Raw genomic sequence first — 25,710 nt, 5'->3', positions numbered from 1 at the left:
ATACACGAGTTTGCATTTGCTGATACCACTTGGTCAACAGGTGACTCCACGAAGTAAAACCACAAATTACTTTAGTTAAAAAATAATTTTATAAATTAGTTTTTTCTTTTTCTAAATTAGCTGTGAGTGTGCCTCTTTTGCATGATTAGTCCCCCCACTTTTCACCTGGGGTTTTGATGTGGTTTCAAATGTCGTGCACAAGGTCCCTGCCAACCAGGTTCCCTGGGCCAGTGCTTCTGCCCACTTTAAATGGTGCCCTAGGTACCTAGGCCCTTTGGGGCTGAAGAGGGTCCCTTTGGACCCCCTCACTGGGAGAATGCCACTGCCCTTGCATGCCCCTGTAAGGCAGAAAACGACAAAAACCTTCCTGGGTGCCATGCCAGCCAGCACTGCCTGAAAGCATAGGTAAGTCACCCCTTTAGCAGGCCTCACAGCCCTAAGGCAGGGTGCACTATTCTACAGATGAGGGCATACATGCATGAGCAGATAGGCCCCTACAATATTGGGCACCATTTCCTATTATTGTAAGTGCCAGTGCAGCCATGTCGATTACATGGGCTAGGAACTCGACAACTCAAGTTCCACAGCACTGTGATGGCTTCACTGAATACAGGAATGTTTGGTACCAAACTACTCCTTTCAATAAATCCCCACATATGCCAGTGTGGGATTTATTGTACCATCTACCCAGATGGCACCTCAGAGATGCCCTCTGAATCCCTACCAACCCTTGTGTGGACCAGCTGTAGGCAGTCAGCCATCACCAGACATGTTTCTGTACCCCTGGGTAGAGAGCCCCTGCTCTCTGGGACCAGAAACAATGCACATCCTGGGCAGAGGTGTCATGCCTCCTCCCCCACGATGGGCCAAAGGTGGCGTTGTGCGGCTCCGCGTCCGTCGTTGGCGTTGTGGTCGCCAAGATGACATTGCAGCAGCTACTTAGACGCCGCCCTCGCGCGCTGATATCAGTTCTTTCTTTTTCTGCGCCAGCAAGCGCAGGTCCTGAGAGAGTAGTACCCCTAGTCATTTTTTGACTGTGTTTTTGAGGCTTTTTGTCTCCATGTTTTTTCAAGTCGATTGACTCCTGGTGTCGTAGGGATGCCCGGTTTCAAGTCGTGCGGGGAGTGTCATTGCATGATGTCCGTGACGGACCCGCATCGTGTGTGTCTCTACTGCCTGGGGCGCCACCGCGACCCCAAGTCGCGCCCGACTGCCGGGCCATGGTACCGAAGACTTTGCGGGAGCGGTCCCGAAAGTTGCTTAAAGTCTGGCAGTCGGCTCCGCGCTGCTCAAGGTCCCGGTCCCGTGGGAGGTCGAGGGACCAGTTGCGGAGCCATCGCCCTTCTAGATCGAAGTCTTCGCATTCGAGGTCACGTAAGACGAAGCACAAGAAGTCGAAGAAGCGTCATTGCTCGACCACTTCCCCTCGCGTGACGCAGCTGAGGGTGGTGCCTCCCCCACGGCTCCGGCGGATCCTACGGTGTCGCCGTCAGCCTACCCGCCCTTCCCGGTTCTGTCGGCGACTCTGGCCCAGCTCCAGGAATTTCTGGCAGCCATGGCCCGCCTCTTTGGGCCGTCTGGCCTCGCCGGCGTGCCTTCGGGCCCCGCCGGCGCGACTGGGGGTCCTTGCCCTTCAGCATCGCTATCGGCTTCGGCCCCGGCGCCGCAGGGCCCCCAAGTTCCCCAAACAGGCACACAGTGGTGACGGACGCGTCCCTCCTGGGATGGGGGGGCCACATGGGAGAGGCGAAGATCAGAGGCCTCTGGTCCCCAGCGGAGTCCAAGCTCCATATCAACCTTCTGGTGCTTCGGGTGATCCGACTTGCACTGAAGGCATTCCTTCCCTCTGTCAAAGGGAAAGTGGTGCAGGTGTTCACAGACAACACCACTGCCATGTGGTAGTGCAACTAACAGGGCAGGTGGGGTCGTGGACCCTATGTCAGGAGGCTCTGCGCCTCTGGACATGGCTGGAACAGCAGGACATTTCCCTGGTGGTTCAACACCTGGCAGGTTCATTGAACGCCATGGCAGACGAACTCAGCCACAGGTGCATGATGGATCACGAATGGCGTCTTCACTCTGACGTGGCGCACGGTCTCTTTCAACAATGGGGAGAGCCTTGGTTAGATCTATTCGCCACCGAAGAGAACGCGCAATGTCAGCAGTTCTGCGCGTTGGAATTTCCAAGGTGGCACTCACTCGGCGACGCTTTTCGTCACAAGTGGAGTTGCGGTCTGTTGTACGCCTTTCCGCCTATACCACTTCTACCCAGAGTGCTGAAGAAGATCAGGCGCGACCGGGCCCAAGTCATTCTTGTGGCTCCGGGCTGGGCTCGAAGAGTATGGTATGCCGAGCTACTCAGTATGACAATCGATTCCCCGATCCGCCTGCCTCTCCGGGAGGATCTTCTGTCGCAGCAGCAGGGAACGGTCCTCCACCCGAACCTGTCCAGCCTCCACCTCTTTGTGTTGATATTGAGCGGCGGCAGTTGACTTGCCTCCCAAAGTCTGTGATGTCATTCTGGCAGCCAGGTATCCCTCAACTAAGTTGGTGTACGTCTGCAGGTGGAACAAATTTGTGGCATGGTGCACAGCTGCGGATCCCCTTTCTGCCCCTCTTTCCGAAGTTCTTCTGTTTCTTCTTTCCTTGGCCCAGCAGGGCTCTGCTGTGGGCACTATCAAGGGCTACCTTTCTGCTAATTCGGCCTTTCTCAGGCTCCCTGATCAGCCCTCTCTTTCCAAGTCCCCTGTTGTAAATAGATTTCTGAAAAGCATTACTCATCTTTTCCCTCCTATTCCTTTCGTAATGCCACAGTGGGACTTGAATCTAGTTCTTACATATCTAATGTGCGCTCCCTTTGAGCCTCTGCACAATTGTCCTCTTCGTCTGCTAACCTTGAAGGCTGCTTTCCTGGTTGCCATCACCTCTGCCAGGAGAGTGAGTGAGCTCCAGGCTCTTTCTTGTAAGCCTCCTTTTCTATCTGTCCATCCGGACAAGGTTGTACTCGGGACACGTCCATCCTTTCTACCAAAGGTTGTCATTGCCTTTCACATCGGGCAGACCATCCCTTTGCCCACCTTCTTTCTACCTCCGCATCCTTCTAGAGAGGAAGAGAGGCTCCACCGTCTGGATCCAAAACATGCGCTCTCCCTTTACTTGAACCGCACACAACAGTTCCGGGTGGATGACCAGCTCTTTGTTGGCTACGTTGGCGCCAAAAAAGGTCAGGCCGTACACAAGCGGACTATCTCCCGATGGGTCGTCTTGTGTATTAAAGCCTGTTATTCTCTGGCTAAAAAGGAAGCTCCGTTGGGGCTGCACACCCATTCCACCAGGGCGACTGCAGCATTGGGACGTGGTGTCCCCCTCCAAGCCATCTGTCAGGCAGCTACGTGGGCCTCGCTGCACACTTTTCTAAGCACTACTGCCTGGACAGCCAAGTCCGGAGAGACGGCTTCTTTGGCTGTTTTGATCTCCGAGACTTCCTGTTGTGATCTTGGTTCGCAGACCCACCACCGGGGTTGATATTGCTGGGGTATCTATTCTAAGGTAAGGAATCTATCACTATGTCATTCTTTCAGATGAACAAGTTACTTACCTTCGGTAATGATATATCTGTAAGAAACATTAGTAGTGATGGATTCCATACCCCGCCCCACCCATCCTCCCCATTCTACGAACTGATTTCTAGGGTTAAGGTCATCCTTTTCAGGACCCTAGTTTCAAGGCACCAGTGGTCAGTATCTTGCAGGGCTCTGCGTTTTCTGGCGCGGAAAGTCGTGTATACAACTGACGTCAGCGCGCGAGGGCGGCGTCTAAGTAGCTGCCGCGACATCATCTCGGCGACCACGACGCCAACAACAGACGCGGAGCACCACAACGCCACCTTCCGACGCGCAGGGGTACTGCTGACGAAAACTTTCCGGATCCAGTCTGACGCCAAGTGGTAATTCTAAGGTAAGGAATCTATCACTACTAATGTTTCTTACAGATATATTGTTACCGAAGTTAAGTAACTTGTTCATTTAGGGGCGTTTCAGGTAGGTACAGGTTGGGATCAATGGGTCCCTTCCTTGGGGTGGGTACACCCCCTATTATGCCACCCTCCAGTGGGAGGGGGCTTAAACCTTTTTCTGGTTGGTCTGGGTCCCGCCCATCTTCAAGATGGCGGGGACTGAGAGTTGTGCTTCGCCTCACCTCCTCCACCTGAGGGGTGGAGTTTGCAAAGGTGGGCACACCTCTCCTCCTATCTTGGTTTTATCTCAGATTCTCCCTCCCAAAGTAGTAGGTTAGAACTGATGGGGGCTAGTTAATGGGAGCAGCAAATGGCTGGGCCAGCTCACAAATGTGGCAAATCATTGAAGCTTCCCCTTCGTGGACTCTGCTCAAACCCCAGAGAGCAGCAGGCTCTCGACCCAGGGGTCCAAAAACATGTCTGGTGGTGGTAGTTGGCGAGCAGGCACTCAGCCAGGACACTAGGGTTAGGTCGTTTTTCAGGGGACATCTCTAAGATGCCCCCTGAGTGCGTTTGTCATTAAATCCCGCACTGGCATCAGTGTGGGTTTAATAGGCTGAGAAGTTTGATACCAAGCGTCCCAAATTCAGTAAAGCCATTATGGTGCTGTGTAGTTTGTAATGACAAACTCCCAGACCATATGCTCTTTATGGCTTTACTGCACTTACAAGGTCTAAGAATGGGCTTAGACACTGTGGGGGTACAGGCCTCATGCACCTGTATCCTCACCAGTGGTATAGCGCACCCAGCAAGAGGGGTGTCTTGCCTATACCATAAATAGTGGGTTGGAGGCATGGCACTCAGGTATTTGTGCCATGTCGACTCTTCACTTTTCCCTGCCCCAGAACACACAGCCTGCAAGGGCAGTGTGTGCGTGTTAAGGTACAGGGCCTCTAAGGGTGGCACAGTATGTGCTTCAGTCCTTCGAGGCCTTCACTGCTCACAGTGCCCTTGGTACCTTTTACAAGAGACATACATGTGGCCAGGGAGGTGCCAATTGGGAGTGCAAAGGTACAGGTTTAGGGAAAGAACACAGGCCCTGGGTACCTGATTAGCAGGAACCCAGTGCACACTTAGTCAAAAAGCATCAAACATCAGGCAAAAAGTGAGGGGCAGCCATGCAAAAAGGGTCACTTTCCTACATGTAGTCACCATTTTATTGTAATTCACATGGGCCTGACCTCTATATCATGACACACCTCATCTCTGTTTTGATGCATTTAGGCCTGATGTACAGTGTGTTGTGACTCACCCTGGCCTAATTACCTCTTGTTAGAAATGGGATTTTTGGTAGGCTAGGGCGTGGGCCAAAGCTAGGCAAAAACCACCACTCTAGTCAGGATAAGGGAGTTACACTTCTAAAATAACCCCTGCTCACCCCCTTTGTAGCTTGGCACGAGCAGCCAGGCGTATCTTAGAGGCAGTGTGTAAAGCATTTGCACATAACCAACAGTAATACAGTGTACGCACTACAAAAGGACACCACACCAGTTTAGAAAAATAGCCAATATTATACTTTAAGACAAGACCAAATACTATAAAAATCTACAATACTATACTTAAAAGTTCACAGTTCCAAAAATACGCTGATCAAAAAGAGTTCCTTGTGTGGATAGCTCCGTCCGGGCTACCACGGCGTCGTGAACAACAAATCCAACAGTTCTGGCTGGTCGCGGGCCAGCTACGGTGTTGGCAAGTCCCGCAAACAGTACCTTTGAGAAATGCAGGGCGCTGAGATCCTTGAAGTCAATCTCGTTGCCGGTCCAGCTCCTCTCTGGTGGAATCAAGAGCGCTGGCACTGGTAGGCGTCGGGTGCTGCGGTGCGAAGTACAGCGGTACGGCGTGTGGTGCCCTCAAGTCGCGGTGCGAGCACCGGCTCGGTTGCGGCGTCAGATGAGACCAGGGTCGCGGTGCGAGATGAAGGCGGGGCTCGCCACGGTGCACGCAGCGGTGTCATCGTTGCTGAAGGGCTGTTGTCAGCTGACGAACTGGAGTCGATGGCGTCGGTAGGCCAAGGCTGCGGTGTGGGATGAGGGTGGTGCGTCGTGTGACTTACGAGCGGTGCCCTCGAACCACGGTGCAAGCAGTGGCGCCAATTTCGGCAGGAAGTGGTGGCAGGCCAAGGCATCCTCGTGAAGCAAGGTGGTGCAGAGTGCGGTGCCCACAGGTCGCGGTGCAAGCAGCGCCTCGGTGGCAGCGTCAACAGGCGTCGTCTATGAGACCAGGGTCGCGGTGCGGTGGTGCTCTCTGGGGTGCAAAAGCTTGGGCGTGAATCGAGGCGGTACGGAGTGCGGTGCCCACAGTTCACGGTGCAAGCAGCGGCTCGGTGGCGGCATCAACCGGCATCGTCAGTGAGACCAGGGTTGCGGTGCGGCATTGTGGTGGTGCCCTCTGCGGTGCCTTCAGGACACGGTGTCGGCAGTGATGTCGTAGACGTCGTCGTGTTGGTGTTCTTCGGGTTGCAGCACAAAACACACAGTCCCCAGTGCTGCGGGTCGAAGAACTTGAAGTCTTTGCTGTTCCTGAGACTTTGTGAACAGGGGGCAAGCTCTACCTCAAGCCCTTGGAGAGACTCACAAGTTATGTTGCAGAAAGTCCAGTCCAGGCCTTTCACTACCCAAGACAGAAGCAGCCACTGCAGGTCAGCCCAGCAAAGCAGTCGTTCCTTTTCACAGCTTCTCCGGCTCTTCTTCTTGGCAATCTTCTTGATCCAGATGAGTTCTAAAGTTCAGTGGTCTGGGGCTCAGTATTTGTATCTAAAAATCCTTTAATCCTTCAGGCAGTGCCTTGCCAGAACCAGTAGGGCCTTCTCTGGTGTGAGGCACACGGGATGACTGAGGAAGAAAATACCCACTTTCTAAAAGTTTTCAAACGCAGAATGTAAAAAGCACCTTCACTAAAAGATGCATCTTTAGATTCTGAGTTCAGGCATACTAAATTTTATTTTCTTACCGAAATCCCTGGGCCAGTTATGTTTATAAACAAACCTCCCATTCTGTCCTATGGGGAACTGGTAGCCTTTCAATAGTGAAAAACGAAATTGGCTGTAATTCACTATTAGGACATGCCACACACACCAGGGCATGTCCTACCTTTCACATACACTGCACCCTGCCCACAGGGGTACCTTGGGCCTACCTTAGAGGTGCCTGACATGTAAGAAAAGGGAAGGTTGGGGACTGGCAAGTGTGTGCACTGGCCAAGTCGACATAACAGTTCCACACTGCGTTCAGACTCTGCAATGGCAGATCTGAGGTACTTTTTCGGGGCTACTCACGTGGGTGGCATAATCAGTGCTGCAGGCCCACGAGTAGCATTTGATTCACAGGCCCTGGCACACTCAGTGCACTTAACTAGGGACTAACAAGTAAATCAAATATCCAATCATGGAAACACCAATCCATAGCACAATTTACACAGAGCACCTGCACTTTACCACTGATCAGCAGTGCAAAAAGTGCACAGAAACATTACGCAAGCAAAAACAGAGTCAAAACTGGGAGGTCAGAAAGCAAAAAAGTCAGGGGAAACCCGCCAAAAGATGCCAAGTCTAACACCTCTTTAACGCAACGTAAACTGGCATTGTTAGTGGTGCAATTTGACACATCTCTGCTTACTTGCCTGTGTTTTGCAACTCTTGTGAGACTGATTACCTATGTGTGATGCCCATTAGGCCTTCTTACCTTGGACATTTGAAACCCGTTTTTTCATAGCTTGACTGATCATTCTGTCTCTTCTTCTCCAGGCTCGGGAAGAATTGAGACCTGTGAAGGAGGACTTCGAAGCCAAAAACAGACAGCTGCTCGATGAGATGCCCAAATTTTATAACAGCCGAACGGATTACTTCAAGCCCAGTTTTGAGGCCTTGATAAGGGCCCAGGTGAGTTTAAATGTGGGAAAAAGACTTGCAACATGCCTGGTTGTGATGGCTCATGCTGATGGTCCTCCTGGTATGCTAAGGAATACTCCTTACTGTAGCTCAAATGTGTGGTATCATTTGTGGCGTTAAGTGCGTTTTTAGACTGACTTAATTTGCTCTTCTGGGGGCATATGTATCAACCGAATTTTTAATCGCAAGCGCTGCGATTTGCAAAAAACAGAGTTTGCGATGAAAAATTTGCAAAACGGGATGTATGAGGCAAATTCTCATCGCAAATTTACGGAATCGCTAATTTAGCGATTTCTTAATTTCGCGTAAGCATTTAAGAAATCGCAAATTGCGATTTCTTAAATGATATGTAACACGCACCAAAGCATTGCGAATTATCCTTAAGAAATCGCAAATTACCACCGACTTCTAGTTGGTGGTAATTTGCGATTTCTGTTAAAAATGCACTTTTTGGAATTTTACAAAGTGCCACGTGGCGCACATACATGCCCTTAGGGCATGTATGTGCGCCATATGCACACACATGCTCATTTCAGGGGTGCATCAGGGTGTCATCATGACACCCTTGCACCTTTGAAATTATTCTCAAATTGCGATTAGCAAATTGCGAATCGCAATTTGAGAATTACTTCCCATTCATTCCTATGGGTCTCCTGGCCCATAGAAATGAATGGGAAGGTATTCCTTAATTGCGATTTCACAATTTGCTAATCGCAATTAAGGAATTTTAAGAAATCGCAAAAGTTTTGCGATTTTTTATTTTTTTTATTTTTTTCTATTTATTTTTTTTTTTTAAATACATCCCGTTTTGCAATTCTCAAATAGCGATTCTTTAAAAATCGCTGTTTGAGGATACATATGCCCCCTGGTAGCTTATGGTGGAGATTTCAGTCTTGTTGTGATAGTTTGTTTTCCATGTTTTTGCTGTTTGTTACAATTGCCCGGTCCCTTCCATCCCTATGTGGAACATCATTCCACCTGTAGGTCTGTGCTGCTTTGCTTGTTCCAAATGTCATTTCTATATGCATTTTAGCTGAGTCAAGCCATTGCTAATAAAGGTTAAAGTCTCCCCATCAGCACCAATTCATATTTACACAACCACATTCCAACCCATCTTCCTTCAAATTTGTTGGACATGTGCCTTTAATGAGCGATAACTGGCACTCATTTGCATAGAGTATAGAAAGATCAGTTTGGATGCATTGGCACTTGCACAATCTCTATGGTTCCTAGACTTCGGCCCTAATGCGTCATACTATGAGTACCACGGGCATAGAGTAATGGAAGATCAGTTTGGATGCATTGGCACTTGCACAATCTCTATGGTTCCTAGACTTCAGCCCTAATGCGTCGTACTATGAGTACCACGGGCATAGAGTAATGGAAGATCAGTTTGGATGCATTGGCACTTGCACAATCTCTATGGTTGCTAAACTTCGGCCCTAATACGCCGTACTATGAGTACCACGGGCATAGAGTAATGGAAGATCAGTTTGGAGGCATTGGCACTTGCACAATCTCTATGGTTCCTAGACTTCGGCCCTAATGCGCCGTACTATGAGTACCACGGGCATAGAGTAATGGAAGATCAGTTTGGATGCATTGGCACTTGCACAATCTCTATGGTTCCTAGACTTCGGCCCTAATGCGCCGTACTATGAGTACCACGGGCATAGAGTAATGGAAGATCAGTTTGGAGGCATTGGCACTTGCACAATCTCTATGGTTCCTAGACTTCGGCCCTAATGCGTCGTACTATGAGTACCACGGGCATAGAGTAATGGAAGATCAGTTTTGATGCATTGGCACTTGCACAATCTCTATGGTTCCTAGACTTCGGCCCTAATGCGCCGTACTATGAGTACCAATGGGCATAGAGGAATGGAAGATCAGTTTGGATGCATTGGCACTTGCACAATCTCTATGGTTCCTAGACTTTGGCCCTAATGCGCCGTACTATGAGTACCAATGGGCATAGAGGAATGGAAGATCAGTTTGGATGCATTGGCACTTGCACAATTTCTACGACTCCTAGACTTGGGCCCTAATGCGCTGAGTGTTCTACTGATCAAGTCCTTTTTTTCCCAGTTCATCTCAGATACTGCTTTTCTACATCTTTTGTGAGTTCCAATGTGCACATCATTTTTCCAGCACAAATGTCCTTTTTGTGCCTAGGAGATTTTCCCACTCATTCTTGAGTTTCCACTCAACTCACCAAGTTAAAAAAAAAAAGGCCAGCCTGCAGTTCAGTGAAGCTCATTCATGCAGGTATATTAATACCCCTTGAGGTGTACTGTTAGGTAAGTAACTCCTTTACTAGCTAAATCTCAACCTACACCCTGCTCACCACCAGGTTTTGAGAGAAGCTTAGCACAGTAGCAAGAAGAAGAACCAGGTGTGTGCCCTCAGAGTTACCACAAAGCTGTCTAGGACTAAGGTGACCAATGCAGCCTGGTCCCCCGGTCACAATTCCCAGATGCGCACTGCAGAACAGCCTTGAGGCTGGGACTTTGCATGGACTTTTTAGTGATCTCAATATAATAACATTTGTTGCCTTTGATATTGAGTAACGCGACTACTTTGTTGAGAGCACCAGTATTTGTCAAATGGGCCCTAATCGATGCTTGAAGCACCTTTAAATACCTAAAGCATCCTTGGTGGACAAGGTAGGCTACAGGTGCAATGAAATGTACTTGAGATGTTGATGATACCATTTTATTTTTCGTGGCCGAGTTAATACTAGTTGAATATGTTCTTATCTTCCAGTCTTTTAGTGTGTGATATGTCACCCTGCTCACACCAGTTTTGGCTCTGGGAATATTTATTAAACAGGCTGTCTAGTAAGGGTTCTGGTGATCCATCTTCTACAGTTAGAATAATCTAAGTCATCCATCCCCATAGAGAGTTTAACTTACAGAAGGCAAGTTAGGGAAACATCACTTGCATGAAACACAGGCTTTGCAGCTTAGTGTTGTAGATTTGCATGACTTGCACTCTCCTGCTGTCTAGTGTTAGCTGCGGAGCATTGGAAATCGTGTTTCTGCGGAGTCTGAATTTTAGCTATATACCTATGACTCATATTGACATTCATGAAATCCATAACACACAGGGAAAAAGACTTCTCCCTAGATTATTTCCCCACCCACAACCCCAAATGGAGAAGCGCAGTGGTTGGGCTCTAGAACCAGTGATTGTAGCATGATAAGTAATAACGGGACTATCCCGGCCTCTCCGCTTTTCATAATAGTATCAAATATTTGGATGTATAGCTTCCATTTTTTTTTTCTCATCTTTTTTTTTTGTGTACAGCGTTTTCTGGTTGTTTTTTTTTATCTTTTCATGCTTTTTGAAATTGTGAGGCATTTATTTTGAGGGATTCTTTCTTAATTTGATCTTATGACCCAATTACCACTTAAGGCAGGAAGTTTTAACTTCTATTCCCCCCCGCCAGTTTGACCTCCTCCATTCTAATGGAAAGTAGGCCTAATTCCTGCAAGTCAGTGTATGGCCTCCCTGGCTGAAAGCAGTGGTTCTCGCTTTCTAGCTTGATTATGGTCACTCTCTCCTTGCCACAGTACTGACAGTTGAGAATGCGGCATCCTGTTTAATTGTTCAACATCCTTGCCACCTACACATGACTGTTAATTTGCTAGATCTTCACTGCTTTGTAATAGCCAAGACATCCATCTTCAAGAGCCTTAGTTTCTTCCGTAGTGTTCTTGCCCAGAAAGTGCATATTTGCCTTCAGTCTAAATTTCATCCTTAATGTCCGTTCAGGTGTCTGCAGTCTTCCACCCCTCAGTTATTAATTGGCCCTTGAATTTGGGAATGCAGAGCGGGTGTTGATCCTTTTCATTTTTTGCTGCCAATTCCTGGAACAAGTTAATACTTAACCTATGTCTTCATGACAACCATCTACTGCTCTGTAGTAGCTCCTTAGCGCCTCTTCTCGTGCCAGCTAGCCTGTTTCCAGTTTGTCATGTTAGACCGGGAAACACCCCATTGGTATTTGTTCCATAAATTCTTAATTACTCAATCATTCATGGGTAAGAAGGTCGGCCAAAACTCCTTCGGCCATCGCCTGTGGGCAAGCGCTGAGTTAAAGCATTGTGGATGCAACCTTAGGATAGGAAAGGAAATACCCAGGCTGTAGGAACTGTAACATTCTCCTTCACAAAGGGAATGTGCTTCGAGGCTTGCATAAGGCAGGCAGCTGTCTGTTTATGCCACCGATAGGATATGGCTGCTAGAGGGGACGGCGTTGGAAGTTACTGTGCACAGGGAGGTCTCGCAGGTTGCTTACTGTGAGTAAGAGGATCAGGAGAAAGTGACCCCCGCGTCAGGAACTTTCTATCAAGGATGCAACCTCTGATGAAATCTTGACTCCATGTAGAGCTACATTTCCCTGCCTTGCCCCTCTCTAGGGCAGTTCAGCATCTGGTGGAACTGAGCACTATTCAACTAGTCCATCAAGTAGAGTTTGAATAAGGTGTGTAAGCACAACGTTTTGCCATGGATAGTAGGACCAGGCATTGCACTGGCATTTAATGCTTTCCCGGGTACGTTTGGGCCAGATCTTATCTGCACTCCATCTGGAGACAGTTATAATGCCATGGACAGCGGGGATGAGTACTTTACTTTGTATGTCTGGCATACATAAAATGTATGGGATTTGTAGTCTGAAACCTTCAGTGCCACTTGAAGGCGCTTTAACTCTGCTTCTTTCCAGCACTTTGTAATTTTTAACAGATTCTGAACATCAGTTTCCAGGTACCATTGTTGCGAAGGGGTGCCCTTGTACCAGAGCCTACATGGCATATGCCCATGCCTAAACGGCATGCCCCCGCCCCTTAAATGATTAATACAAGGGTCGCTTTTCAAAGTGATGAGGCGGTTTTCTAGGAGTTTTTTTAAACAAGCAGCTGCCTTTACCTATCGCAGATCAATGCCCGACATTTAATTGACCAGGACTCGGGACAACCGTGGACTACACCTTCCCCCTGCAATGAAAAACGGACTTTACAGAATGCCTTCTACCTCTTTCTCTTCTTCATCATGGTGATTTCAGAGCGTTCTTGTGGTTATGGCTTCCGGTGTCTCTGTGGGGCTTTCGTCTCCATTTCAGAGACTCACCCAGGTTTAAATATCTAGGATTTAGAAGCCGGAAAGAGGCCGCAATCTGTGCTAGCCCTCACCTCTCAAACACTGGAGGACTGTCAATGATGGCCCTAGACAAACATTTCTTTGGGACATGACTTTGTGTTTTCCGATCTAGAGATTTTCACGCCGACAGACCTGTTTGATGTTCCAGTGTGGATACTGTGTATTCACAGTCTACCGTCAGGACAGTTCGCTTGACATTATGGTGCTGAAGCCGGTCGTCTTGGCATTCAGTCATGTTTTTCAGTTGTTGGGAAAGTGCTGCTTGCAGTGGCAACGCATAAGGAGCATTTTAGTTCAATAAACGGGATATTCACTCTTTCAACTCTGCCTGCTTTCAGTAGGGTGGTGAAGGTTGGTGCTGAACAAAACAATGTATAAGTAAGCAAGTCATGAATCTGCAAGCCAATATACTTAGTAGACTGATACATACCCCTGAGGGAGGGGTGAATGACAATGTTATTCACCTCCTTGGATATAAATTGGTAGATCGATTTGCCTTCATTAAAAACAGAGCTCTTTTCCTTGGGATATTGGATGGGGAATGGATCCCTTTTTCCGAGTACCGCACTCCTTATCAGTTTTGGTCACAATTTTTTCTGTGTGCTCAACTTTTGGCCGTACATGTTGGGCAATCCGGGCGGTAACTCCAAAGTGCCCCACCTGATGTGGTATATTTTAGATCTATCGGAGCTACCTAGGAGACATAAGTTTATTATCTTCTTATAGTGGATCTTCTGACTCTGGAGAACTGTCTAGTTTTTCCCGCTCGCTGAGCTTAGATATAAGGCTCTCAATTTATGAAGAATGGTCCTCTGGTGCAGTTTTTCGTGGCTGTGGAAGTTAAGGCAGCAGAAAACATTTCACTAGATGCCATTTCATAAGCATGTGGCTCCATTCTGTTCTCTTTTTACCTGGTCAGAACATGTATCCAGTTAGTGTGATCAGGTCATTTCTGTCTCGAGCTGGCACCTACAGCAACATGAACAAAGGGTCCTTCTTTCTTCACAACTGTACGGCTAAAATATGTTTTGGACTGTTCTTCCATACACACTTTCATATTGCTTCTTATTTTGTATGTGTGAGGAAATGAGGTGTATTATATGTCATGGTTGTGCAGCCTGTAGGAAGCTTGCTCTTTATATAGTGGATTAAAATGAGGTACGCTGTGTAAAAAGTCCAGGTAACCCTTATTGGTTTACAGAGGTAAAAATGATAACACTGAATGCTCTTTTTTTGTGGTACTGTCGGCGAGCATTTTAGGCTTATCAGAGCGTAGTGCTAAGCATTTGTTGTACTTGCAGAGGCAATAAATGAGACCCACACTTAAGAAAAACCAGAGACAAAGTTAGAAAAGTAATTTGTATTTTTATGTAGATTTTGAATCCAAGAACTTCGATATCAAGTAAGTATTTTCACAAGTAAATAAATGGTTCACTTAAATGCGTCTTTATTTGCGATTGGTTTCTGGGGGTCTCCTTCAGGTCGTAGGGGGCAGAGTCCAAAGTACCACCAGCAGTTACTCATCTGCTCTGGGGCGTCCAGGTGCAGAGGTGCTGGTCGAGTTCATAGTTATGCACGCTATGCCAGTGGAAAGAAAAGGGGGGTCACCTAGAAACAGGTTTCCTACACCCCCTTACCCTCCAAACGAAAGAAAATGAGTCTAACCTTACCCAAGTAAGTCTTCATCATCTAAGTAGAAAAACCTGGAAAGGCCATCTGCATTGGCATGATCAGTTCCTGGTCAGTTCTCCCCTGTAAAGCCCATGCCCTCTAGGGAGATAGAACCCCTCAACATTTTGGGGTTTTCACCTTTCACCTGCATCATCCATCTGAAAGGCCTGTGGTTGTTTTGCACAAGTAAGTGACTACCAAACGGGCATGGTCTCAATGTTTTCAGGGACCAAACCACAGCAAAGGCTTCCCTCTCAAATGCAATCCAACGCTGCTCTCTGGGGAGTAACCTCCTGTTAATGAAAGCAACAGGCTGGTCCATCATTGCTCAGGGAAAGGACCACTCCAATCCCATGTTCAGATACACCAGTCTGCATTATGAACTGCATTGAATAATCTGGCGCATTAAGAATGGGTGCTGAGCACATTGCTTCTTTTAGGGTTTCAAAAGCAGTTTCACAGCTCACTGTCTAGTTGATCATATTTGGCATCCTCGTGGAGGTAAGGTCTGTGAGGGATGCCACAATGGTACCATACCCCTTCACAAACCTCCAGTACCCAGTCAGGCCAAGGAATGTCCTGGCTAGGGTTTGGGTTGTTGGAGCTTCCCAGCATAGATTTGTCTGAATCTTGCTCTGTAAAGGTTGAGCTTTACCTCTACCTACTAGGTTGCCCAAGTATACAACTGTGCCCTGCCCTACCTGGCACATGCTTGCCTTAATAGTGAATCCTGCAGCTTGCAGAGCCTTCAGGACCTTCCCAAGGTGGATCAGGTGATTTTGCCCAGTGGAACTATAGACAGCAGTATTGTCTACATATGCTGTACTAAAAGTTTCCAACCCAGCAAAGACTTTATTCCCCAACTTCTGGAAGGTGACAGGGGCATTCTTTAATCCAAAGGGCATACCATTGAACTGCTGATTGCCCATCTGGGGTTTGAAATGCTGACTTCTCTTTTGCTCTTGGGGTCCGAGCAATCCGTCAGTACCCTGATGTCAAATCAAAGGTACTGAGAAATTTGGCAGCCCCCAACCTGTCAATTAGTTCATCAGCTCTAGGACTTGGGTGTACATCTGTCTTAATTACTACATTGAGGCCTGTTTAGTCCACACAAAACCTCGGCTCTGGTTTTCCACCCCTGGAATGAGGTTTTGGGATTAATACAACTGGGCTGGTCACTGGGCTTTCAGACAGTTCAATGACTCCTAATTCCAGCACCTTGCTGACTTCAGCCCTGATACTCTCCTTAACTTGATCAGACTGTCTATATATTTATTTCACAGGTGCATTGTTTCCAGTGTCCACATCAGGTGGACACTTGGTAGTCTGACCAGGGGTTAGGGAAAAGGGTTTAGCATAATGCTCCAGGACTTGCCTGCAATCAGCTTGCTACTAGGTAGTGATGGTGTCTGAGAAGACAACACCATCAACTGACGCATCTTTTGGGCTGTAGGAGAGGAGGTCAGGGAGAGATTCACTCTCTGCTTCCTAATCCTCATTAGTGACCATGAACATAGTCACATCAGCCCTGTCATAAAAAGGTTTCAGGCGGTTAACATGGATGACCCTGAGAAGGCTCCTGCTAGTGCCTAGGTCTACCAGGTAGGTGACCTCACTTCAACTTTCTTTTCAAGGATAGGATAGGGACCACTCCACTTGTCCTGGAGGGCCCTAGGTGCCACAGGCTCAAAACCCATAATCTCTACCCTTGCTGGATCTCTACCAGTGCAGCCTTTTGGCCATACCAATGCTTCTGGAGCTCTTGGCTGGCCTCATAGTTTTTAGATGCTTTACCCATGTACTCTGCTATCCTTGAACATAGGCTTAGCACATAGTCCACAATGTCTTGTTTCGACACAGTGGTCCCCTTACAGGATGCCCAAACGAACATTTAAAGGGACCTAACCCTACTCCCTTCAGAGGTACTTCTCTATAAGCAAAAAGCAGGGTACCAACCGGCAGGGAGCAGACTGAGTAGGTGCTTCAACGTGGTGGCCCTTCTGATGAATGTGTGACTACGAAGGCCACCACCCCTCCTTCTGACTGAATCTATGGTATCCCCTAAAGTCTAGGGTACATGAGTGGCGCATGAGAGTATCCCAGGTAGGATTCACTTGGGCACACTTTAGGTGTACTCCCCCACTTTAGTTTGTAGGGATATAGGGGACACCGGATACTTTGTTTCAGTAGGGATCCGACAGCCCTGACGAATGCCTAAGACCTCTTTGGTTCTTTGTGTGGTAGGAAACATGTTGGCATTCTGTAAGATGGATTAGAGACATAACACTCTCCAGGGTCCATCCACATATTTGGTTTTAACGTACCTCAGGTCCTCACGAATAAAGGTGATATCCGAGGTACCTGAAGTTATTTTTAATTAAACTGGATCCTGCTTTTGTCCTGTAAGTTTTATGTAGGAACTCCCTCCTCTCGCCAAAGTCTTCGCAGAGGTTGAGTCCGACCTGGTAGCACCATCTTACCAGGGTGGGGAGAGGATGCCTATGATGAAGCATGACACAATATTGTGTGTGAGGCATCCTTTTCTACTAAGGATGGCCTCCTAGACCTACTTAGACTACACACGACTTACAGCAATTAGATCTCCACATTCTACCATGGTTTCCTTGCTTATTACATTGATATTGGCAACCTACTTCTTTTTTGTTTATTATGGCAACAGGACATCCCATCTGAGTTTTTCAGAGGGTCCCATGAGCATACCTTCCATGTTATTATAGAATCTCTCAACTAAACCTTTGGTTTGTGGATGATATGGTGTAGTGAACTTTTAAGTCACACCACATTCATTCCACATCGCATTTAGGTAACCAAACATGATATGACAACCTGTGTCTGACATCACCTCCTTAGGGAAACTTACTCTTATAAAAATACTTAAGAGGGCTCTGGCAACTGCAGGAGCAGTGACAGTCTTAAGGGGCATAGCTTCAGGGTACCTGGTGGCATGATCCACTACCACCAGTATTAATCTGTTCCATGATGCCTTTGGAAGGTCCTGGGGGCCAACAATATCAAACCCTTACCATTTTAAAGGGAACCCCAACCACTGGGAGTGGGATTAAGGGGATTTTACTCATTCGGATCTCGGATTACTAGGTTGCATTGGTGCTGCTGCATACAAGTCAAAGGATTTCTTATTGTATACGGACGTGATAGTATGCTCATTGATGCAGGTATGGAAACTGCAGCTCTTTCCAATTTTATTTTTTAATTTGACAGCCACTTTATGAAATGCATTATTACCAAGACGAACAAGACATTTTAAGCGCAGTACTTCAAGCTTCTTCCATACTCTCCTATTGAGAAGGAAAAGGCCAAATGAAAATATCTTTGCTCAATCGTTGCTCATTGCTCCATGATAGCATTTTGAAGCTAGCCCTCGACGCAAGGCGCATTGCTGAAACTACATTTTAGGCGTTCATCATATGAGTGATCTGTTCGTCAAAGAAGAGTTCTGCTTTACTGTAGCACTTTGTTGAACCGTGAAGTTGGTTGTTTTTCCACCAGGGGGTGCTGTGATACCCTGTCTACAACCATGGCCTCCGACAGAAGTGGCCGCTTATCTTTATGCTCACAAACACTAACGTCGAGAGCCAAAATAGCTTCTGGTCCCTGTAGTGATTCTGGATGGGCCCCACGTGGCATCCAAGCAATAATTAAAAGGACACTCTTATTGCAGCAGTGGCTACTCGAGTGAATATCAACACCCTGCACACTTGGGCTATTTATTTCTTCTGTCTGGCTGTACGCCAGACAATACTATTCTGCCCACGCACATGGGGTTGATCTACACATCAACCCTGCCCGTTTGATGTTACCAGAGTTATCGCAACACTACATTCCTTCCATGCCAAAGAAAACATAACATAAACTTGAAAAAGTATCAAACATTTTAAAACTCAGAATTCTAGTCCGTCATAACAGGACATTCTAAACATTTCGCATTTTATTGTTACTAATGACCGTGGCACCTTCACCTTCCATGAATCCGCTACAGACAAAGTCCTTGTACTTCTTGGATGGCTCTGGGTGTGGTCACAACTGGTACCGTCCTCAACCACCCCTAGGAGGGAATCCGGGCAAAGGTACCACTGGACTCAAAACATCTGCTGGTCAGTGGCGTCCGCCGATCCCGGTCGGGGATGGGCTCTGCATAGGGGATGGTTTCTCTGAGTGGTCCTCGGTCTCTTGGTTTGACATACAGTCTTTTGCTCGATCAGGGCGACCCTCTTCTGCGATGCCTTCTAGCGGATCGATGAATGTTGACCTTGGTGGAACTTTCTTGACCTGAGAGATGTTGTGCATCACCCTCTCTGTGCCCTTCTGGGCTGTCACTTGGTTTCCGTTGATATTGGTAATGACCCATAAGTCAAGTTCAAAAGGCATTCTGAATTTTCCTGCAGGGTGACTATCTTTCACCAGCACCTGGTCGCCCACTCTGAGGGTACTCTCCTTGCCCTCCATTTACGGTATGCGTACTTGTTATTACCAAGTCTCCGGTAAGCAGATTGGTCTGGAGCATGTTCTCCCATGTGGGTTGGTGGGGGATAGTGTCCACCATGGATCTGCAGAAACAAATTTTGCTGGGGGACACGTCAGTTGTAGAATGGGGTGTGAGTGTATTCTCCCAGGAATTGGTATAGGGCATGTTCGATGCTAGTGCTCTCGGCTGTCCCAATTCGAATCACCTTGGTGAGGTTCCTCATCAAACGTTCCACCTCCCCATTGGCTTGAGGCCAGCGAGGGGTGATGCGGCGGTGTTTGATGCTTCGGGAGTTCAGGTATTGAGCCAGCTAGTGAAGGGGGGGCCCATTGTCAGTGCGGATTTCTGCAAATAGCCTGTGAATGGCTATGATTCTTTCCAACTTCGGAATGACTTCGGGAAAGTGCGAATAGTCATCCATGCCCTCCAGCATGTGAGCTCCAATCGGAAGGCTCCCAAATTCCACGCTGACTCTCTGCCATGGGGCCTTCTGGCCAGGCTCAGTGATAACAGGGGGTGGTGGATCAGGCTGGCTTGTCGCAAGGCAAACTGGGCATCCTCACACCACTGCTTCCACTTTCTGGCCTAACCCCAGGAACCAGACTTTGCTCCTCAGTCGATTCTTGGATTTCACAATGCCTTGGTGCACACCGTGCACAAGAAAAACAGCTTTCTGCATCACGATCTCAGGCAGCACTAGGTGCGGACCTCGTAGGAGACATCCCTCACTGGTGACTGGTAGTTCTTTCCGGACGTTGTACAGTGCTCGAAGGACAGACTGGGCTGCTTCTGTCTGGAAGGGCGTCTGGCTCTGAAGCAGTCCCCAGTCGCCGGACACAGTAGCCTCTATGGCTATTTGCAGGCAGTCGTCACACTGAGTGGCGTCCACCACGTCTGCCAAGGACATCGGCAGAGGTCGGGAGCGCTCTACAATGAGCCTGACATATTCTTCGGTTTCTTTGGCTTCAGCTGTCTCGGGAAGGGCGGCTGGCCGAGCGTGTCTGGAATAAGAAATCCGCTGAGTTCCGGGTGCCTAGTTGGTAACTCCCTGTGATCCTGGGTAAAGGGCATGACGAGGAACCCTGGAATAACGGGACCAGGGGCTTGTGGTCCGTGATGACTGAGAATGGGTGCCCCTACAGGTAAATGTAGAAGTGCCTGCAGCCCCATAGGATGGCAATTGCTTCTCGTTGAATTTGGGAGCAGCTCTGCTCCGGTGGTGTAAGCTTGCGGCTGGCATACGCTCCCGGGGCCCACTCACTGCACACCCGTTTCTGTGCCAACACAGCTCACATGACCGGTGGGGCTGGCATCCACTACCAACTGTGACTCTCTACGCAGGTAGAAGTATACCAAGGTGGTGTCTGTGAACAGGACGACCTTCGTCTGACGAAACGCCTCTTCTTGTTCTGTCCCCCAAACCCAAGGGCTGGATTACTTGGTGAGCTCCCGGAGGGGGCTGGTGACGTCTGAAAGATTTTTCATGAATCGTCCGCAGTATGTCACCATTCCAAGGGTGCTGCGGACACCCAACACAGAAAAGGGGGCCGGAGCATATAGTATGTCTTTCACCTTCTCTGTATCGAGACCAATTCCTTTGTCTGAAAAATGGTACCTGAAGAAACTGATGTCTCTGCGCAGAAAGTCGTACTTCTCATAATGGAGCGTCAGTCCGCGCTCTGCCAACCGTGTGAAAATGGCATGGAGGCGAGTCGGGTGTTCCCCCTAAGGTAGCTGAATGAACAAGGATGTCATCGCTCACGTTCAGCACCCCGGGTAGGCCCTGCAGGACTGTCTTTATGATGTTCTGGAACATGCCAAAGTTCAGGCGAGTGTACTGCCACAGGCTGGCATGTGTTGAGGAGGTGATCGGACCAGGGTCCGGATGCAGGGGGATTTGGTGGTAGCCTGACCTGAGGTCCATATTCGAAAACCACTTGGAACATGACAACTCCCCGATAATGTCTTCTATGATCGGTGTCAGATGTCTTTCACGCTTAATCGCCAGGGCTGGTATTCTCATGTCCACGCAGATCCGCACTGCGTCTCGCTGCTTGGGCTTCTTTGCCACCACGATCGGGGACACCTACCTGGTGGGGCCCTTCACCCACTCTATGATGACGGCCTTCTACAAGAGTCTCAGTTCTGCTTCCACCTTGGGCCGGAGGTGGAAGGCTACTTAGCGGGTGCCTGAGGGCGATGGGGACCACAGATTCATTGATGTGAAGACATACGGCTTGGTCGGAGAGGCAGCCAATCCTGTCAAACAGGAGCGGGCAGTCCTGTAGAAGGCGGTCCTGCTTTGTTTATGGACGCTGAGTGCAAATTGTATGAGATTAAGCTTCTTGGGCAGTGCGGCAACTAAGGAAGAATCCTGACCCTTCCTGTGACACGTATACTTTGGCTTTCCGCCGGGTGGACTTATGAGCAAGGGCTGCATGAAACATTCTACAGAGCTGTAGTGGGGAGTGGTTGCGGAAAGCATACTCTTGCATGCTGGTGCACTGGAGGGTCTGGTAGACTGTGGTAGATGTCTTCAGCCATGAGGTTGATCTATGCCCCTGTGCCTATTAGGCCAGATATGTATGGTTCTGCACCTCTACCTGGCACATGGGGCCGACTGACGACTAGCTTGGAAGGTGTCCAGTGTCCTGACAATGTGGACAACGGCTGCGTCGTCCTCATCCATGTCTTTGTCAGGCGGGGTGCCCTGGAGTTGCTCTACTGTGCAGACGGCTTTTTGTGGCGGTTTGGGTCGACGCCCTTGTGAGGATCGGCATACCTTAGTGACCTTAGCTCATGTCCTAGAGAGGTCCTTTGAGCGACCTAGAGTCAGTATGTCCTTCATAGAACTGTTGGGCTCCTGGAGGATTCTTTCTCTAAGCTTGGTGGAAGCACACCCTTAGATGAATTGGGCGCGTACTTCATCGTCTTTGTCTGGGAGGGTACAGGTGCTGGCAAGCTCCCTCAGCCAAGCATAGAAAACATCTACGGATTCCTCAGTAAGCTGCCGGGCTTGGCTTAGGAAAAATTGCTCATATTTGGGATTGGCATATAGGTTCGAATTGGGCAATGATGGTGTCCCGTGTCATTGCGTAGTTTTGTCGGGGTCCAGCTTCCATAACTGACTTGGAAATCTCGTGGATATCGGAACCACCCAGGTCCTAAAGCATCGCCCGCCTGCAGCCTACAAGCATTTTCACAGCCTCGAAATAGTTTTCCAGGCGCTCCACCCACTATTTCCAACGGGCTGCTTGGGAGGGTGGGGGTCTGGTGACATTGAACAGTTCAAGTGCCGAAACTGATGCAATGAGTGTGGGGGCGCGGGACGCTCTTGATGCAGCTTGGGCGAATGGAGGCGCAGCTGGTGAGAAGGCAGATGACCGGCGAAGAGCCCATCCTTAGACCGGCTTGGAGCCTACAGGCTGGGTTTGTTACGAGTGGACATTCCATGCACCAACTGCTTAACTCTGCCCAATATGGTTTCAGAGCAGGCCATTTTACGGAATCCGCTCTGGTAGCGGCAACGGAGGAAGTAAGAATTTAGGTGGACAAAGGCAGCGGAGCAGTGCTAATCCTACTGGATCTCTCCGCAGCCTTTGAAACGGTCCACCATGCACTACTTATTAAGAGTCTGCATGCTTTAGGTTTCAGGGACACAGCACTAACTTTGCTGAGGTCCTTTCTGGCCAACAGAACACAGTGGGTGGAGTTGGGAGACGCAAAGTCTCCTCCTTTCTCGCTCCCCTGTGGGGTGCAGCAGGGCTCGGCCCTCAGTCCCACTCTCTTTAATGTGTATGTTACCCCCTGGTGCAGCTCATCCACAGTTTTGGCCTGACCGTATTGTACTATGCGGACAATACACAGATAGTGGTATCCATTTCATCTCGGGTTGAAAAAGATGCAGACAATTTTTGCAGAAGCATGACGGCGTGTTGGATGCAGAATAACTGCCTTAAGGTAAACTCAGATAAAACTGAGTTATTACTCTTTGGGAAAGAGACCTCCTTTTGGAATGCGTCCTGGTGGCCGGCAGAGCTGGGCAACCTTCTGAAGCATGTGAAGAAGACAAGAAACCTAGGAGTCATTCTCGACACCAAATTGTGATTCTCTGTTTAAATTAATGCAATTACTTCAGTTTTTTAATGCTATGAGTTCTCCAAATAGACCTCCTGTATATTCCATTTGACTTGCAGAAGATTGTGGTGATGTCCCTCATCACTTCAAAAATGGATTACTGTATGTGAGAAGTTGGCCTGGTATATGCTGTCCACTAGTTAAAGTGGGCACCTTGCACCTGTCCAAACGACCCTTATTGATGATTAGGTTAAAGACAACCTTTATTGAAAGCTATCCTAGTGGTAGCTATGGAGAGCAGCCTTCAGGCTAAGTCTCGAAGGAATGTAAAGCAGCTTGGTTTACCAGATTATAACCTCCTGAATGACCAAATGAAAGGAGAACCACACAAGGAATATATAAAATAGATGTATTTATTACTAAACACTCTCTACTAACCTCTTTATGAGATTAGAGAACCACGTACACAATATTAAAATACTAGAACGACAGTAAGAAGCACAATACACAGTGGGCTCCAGGGGGAGACCAAACCATATACTAAGAAAGTGGTATAACAACCACGACTTGACTAGACACAGTGCCTAGAGCACGTAGAATCGCTGGGACCCTAAAGAACCACCCAAGGTAGTGACACAGGGGACCCACGGAGGACGGGTGCAGTGTGAGAACACAGACACGAGCTCCGTACAACTCTATGGGAAAGTTGCCCTTGGAATCTTAAAGATTAAGGACACTTAGGAGAGGACTTAAAGCAAACCCTTAGGAACATAGAAGGTTCTAAGGCCAGCACCCTTGAGAGTACCGAGGTACCCGTGTTACCTATCCCAGGAGAGCCAGGTGCATAGGGGTCAAGTGGTGTCGGAAACGCTCGTTTATTTCAATGGCGTGATGCGAAGAAGTGCTGCTGCCGGGAAGATGAGAATGTCCGGTGTGATCCAAGCCTGGATCGGAGCTGAGAAGAACCTGAAAGCAGAGGGGACAGAGTCTGGGTCACTTCACAGTGACCAGGGGCATGATAGACGAATGCCCACCGATGTCGGGTGTTTCAGGTGAGAAGAGGTGAAGCTTGACTCTGCAGCCACGGGGACCAGGAGGCGACGTCGACGACGACCAAAGTCCGGAGGTGAGCTGTCCCACGAAGGATGTCGAGTGCTTGGGGGGGGTCAGTGTCTGGATTTAACACCAACAATCCTTGGCAACTGCAACCCACGCAAGCAGAGGAAAGATGCTTCGGTGAGGACCAGCAAGGTCCTGGGGACTCTCCAAGTGATGGAGAGTCAGGGCACGTCTGGAGCAACCAGGAAAACCCACTGAAAGTTCAAGTTGCCTTCACAGGGACCCACAGGCCAACGGACTAGGCATCGCGAAGGGACCTCGAGCTGAATCACAAAATACCAGCCCACGGAACACTGTTGAAGTGTAGGCCGGAATTCTTCGGTGGAATTACTGCTCGGGTCAGGACTACAAGTAGCCCAAAGCACAGCCTCGAGGATCGCCGAAAAGCATATGCTGCTGCAAATGGACACGGTGCACAGAGGTACGGGTTGTACGGTTCCCACAAGGGCTGCGGGTCTCAGGATTACTGAGAGCACTAGTCGACCTTGGGGACACTTGGGAACGCACCTCCTGTGTTGCAGAAATCTTCGGAGTCCTCAGGAGCTCGGGAGATGAAAACCGGTCAGATGTGTTTAAGGTGCCGACCTTGCAGGGGAGTAACTCCTTTACACCAAGGGAGATTCTTCAGTCATCCAGCGTAGTGTAGCTAGTAGAAGTACTTGGTTTCTGTAGCAGAGTTTCGTCCAGGTAAATGTAAAGTCCTGTAGTCAGTGGTTCCTACTTTATACCCACAGAAGGGGTGGGACAAACTCTGGGGACCCACCTATGGGAGGGTCAGGACAGAGGGGTGGCTACACCCATGTCCTTTGTCTAGTTTCGCGCCAGAGCAGGAGCAAATGGCTCCTGCTACCCGTTTGAGCTGGACTATGCACAGGGACACCCAATGTGCCCCCAGTGCAGACATCAAAGCACTCTGAGTGCACCCATCCAGCCCCAGTACACTAAAGCCTGTCTGGGAAGTGGTCACACCTCACTGTGACAGGAAACCTATTGTCCAGCCTTCCCCTGCCGGAGTTTCGTCCAGCAGCAGGAGGGCAGACTCGTGTCTGTGGCTGGCAGCATCCATTTTGTGATGCCAGGGTCAAGAAAGCTGGTACCGGGTGTATCGGTGTTGTCATATTTCTCCTTCTAGGAGGGTGGAATCATACCTCCCACACCATTTACTGGTATGGAGGTATGATTCCAAGGTGTTTGACAACAAATATGACATGTTTCCCTGCAGCCGTTTTAAAGTTAGCATTTACCGCAAGGTTATAATGAACTTGTATGTTT

General features: G+C 48.7%; 1 protein-coding gene across 8 annotated transcripts in view; it reads left to right on the top strand.

Annotated features, from left to right (window-relative positions):
- BIN3 (bridging integrator 3) overlaps positions 1-25,710 on the top strand; it is a 179,490-nt gene that overhangs the window by 115,394 nt on the left and 38,386 nt on the right. For all 8 annotated transcript variants that reach the window (XR_014970558.1, XR_014970559.1, XM_085634004.1 and 5 more), the window contains one exon: positions 7,761-7,895. Coding sequence is in view for 6 of the 8 variants with exons in the window: in XM_085634004.1 (XP_085490130.1) it covers positions 7,761-7,895 (135 nt within the window). In the remaining 2 variants the exon portion in view is untranslated. The remainder of the gene's footprint in view (positions 1-7,760; positions 7,896-25,710) is intronic.

Source organism: Triturus cristatus, chromosome 11 (assembly GCF_964204655.1).
Source record: "Triturus cristatus chromosome 11, aTriCri1.1, whole genome shotgun sequence".
Taxonomy (NCBI): Eukaryota; Metazoa; Chordata; class Amphibia; order Caudata; family Salamandridae; genus Triturus; species Triturus cristatus.
Note: the sequence above shows the minus strand (reverse complement) of the source record. Positions and strands in the feature narration are given on the sequence as shown.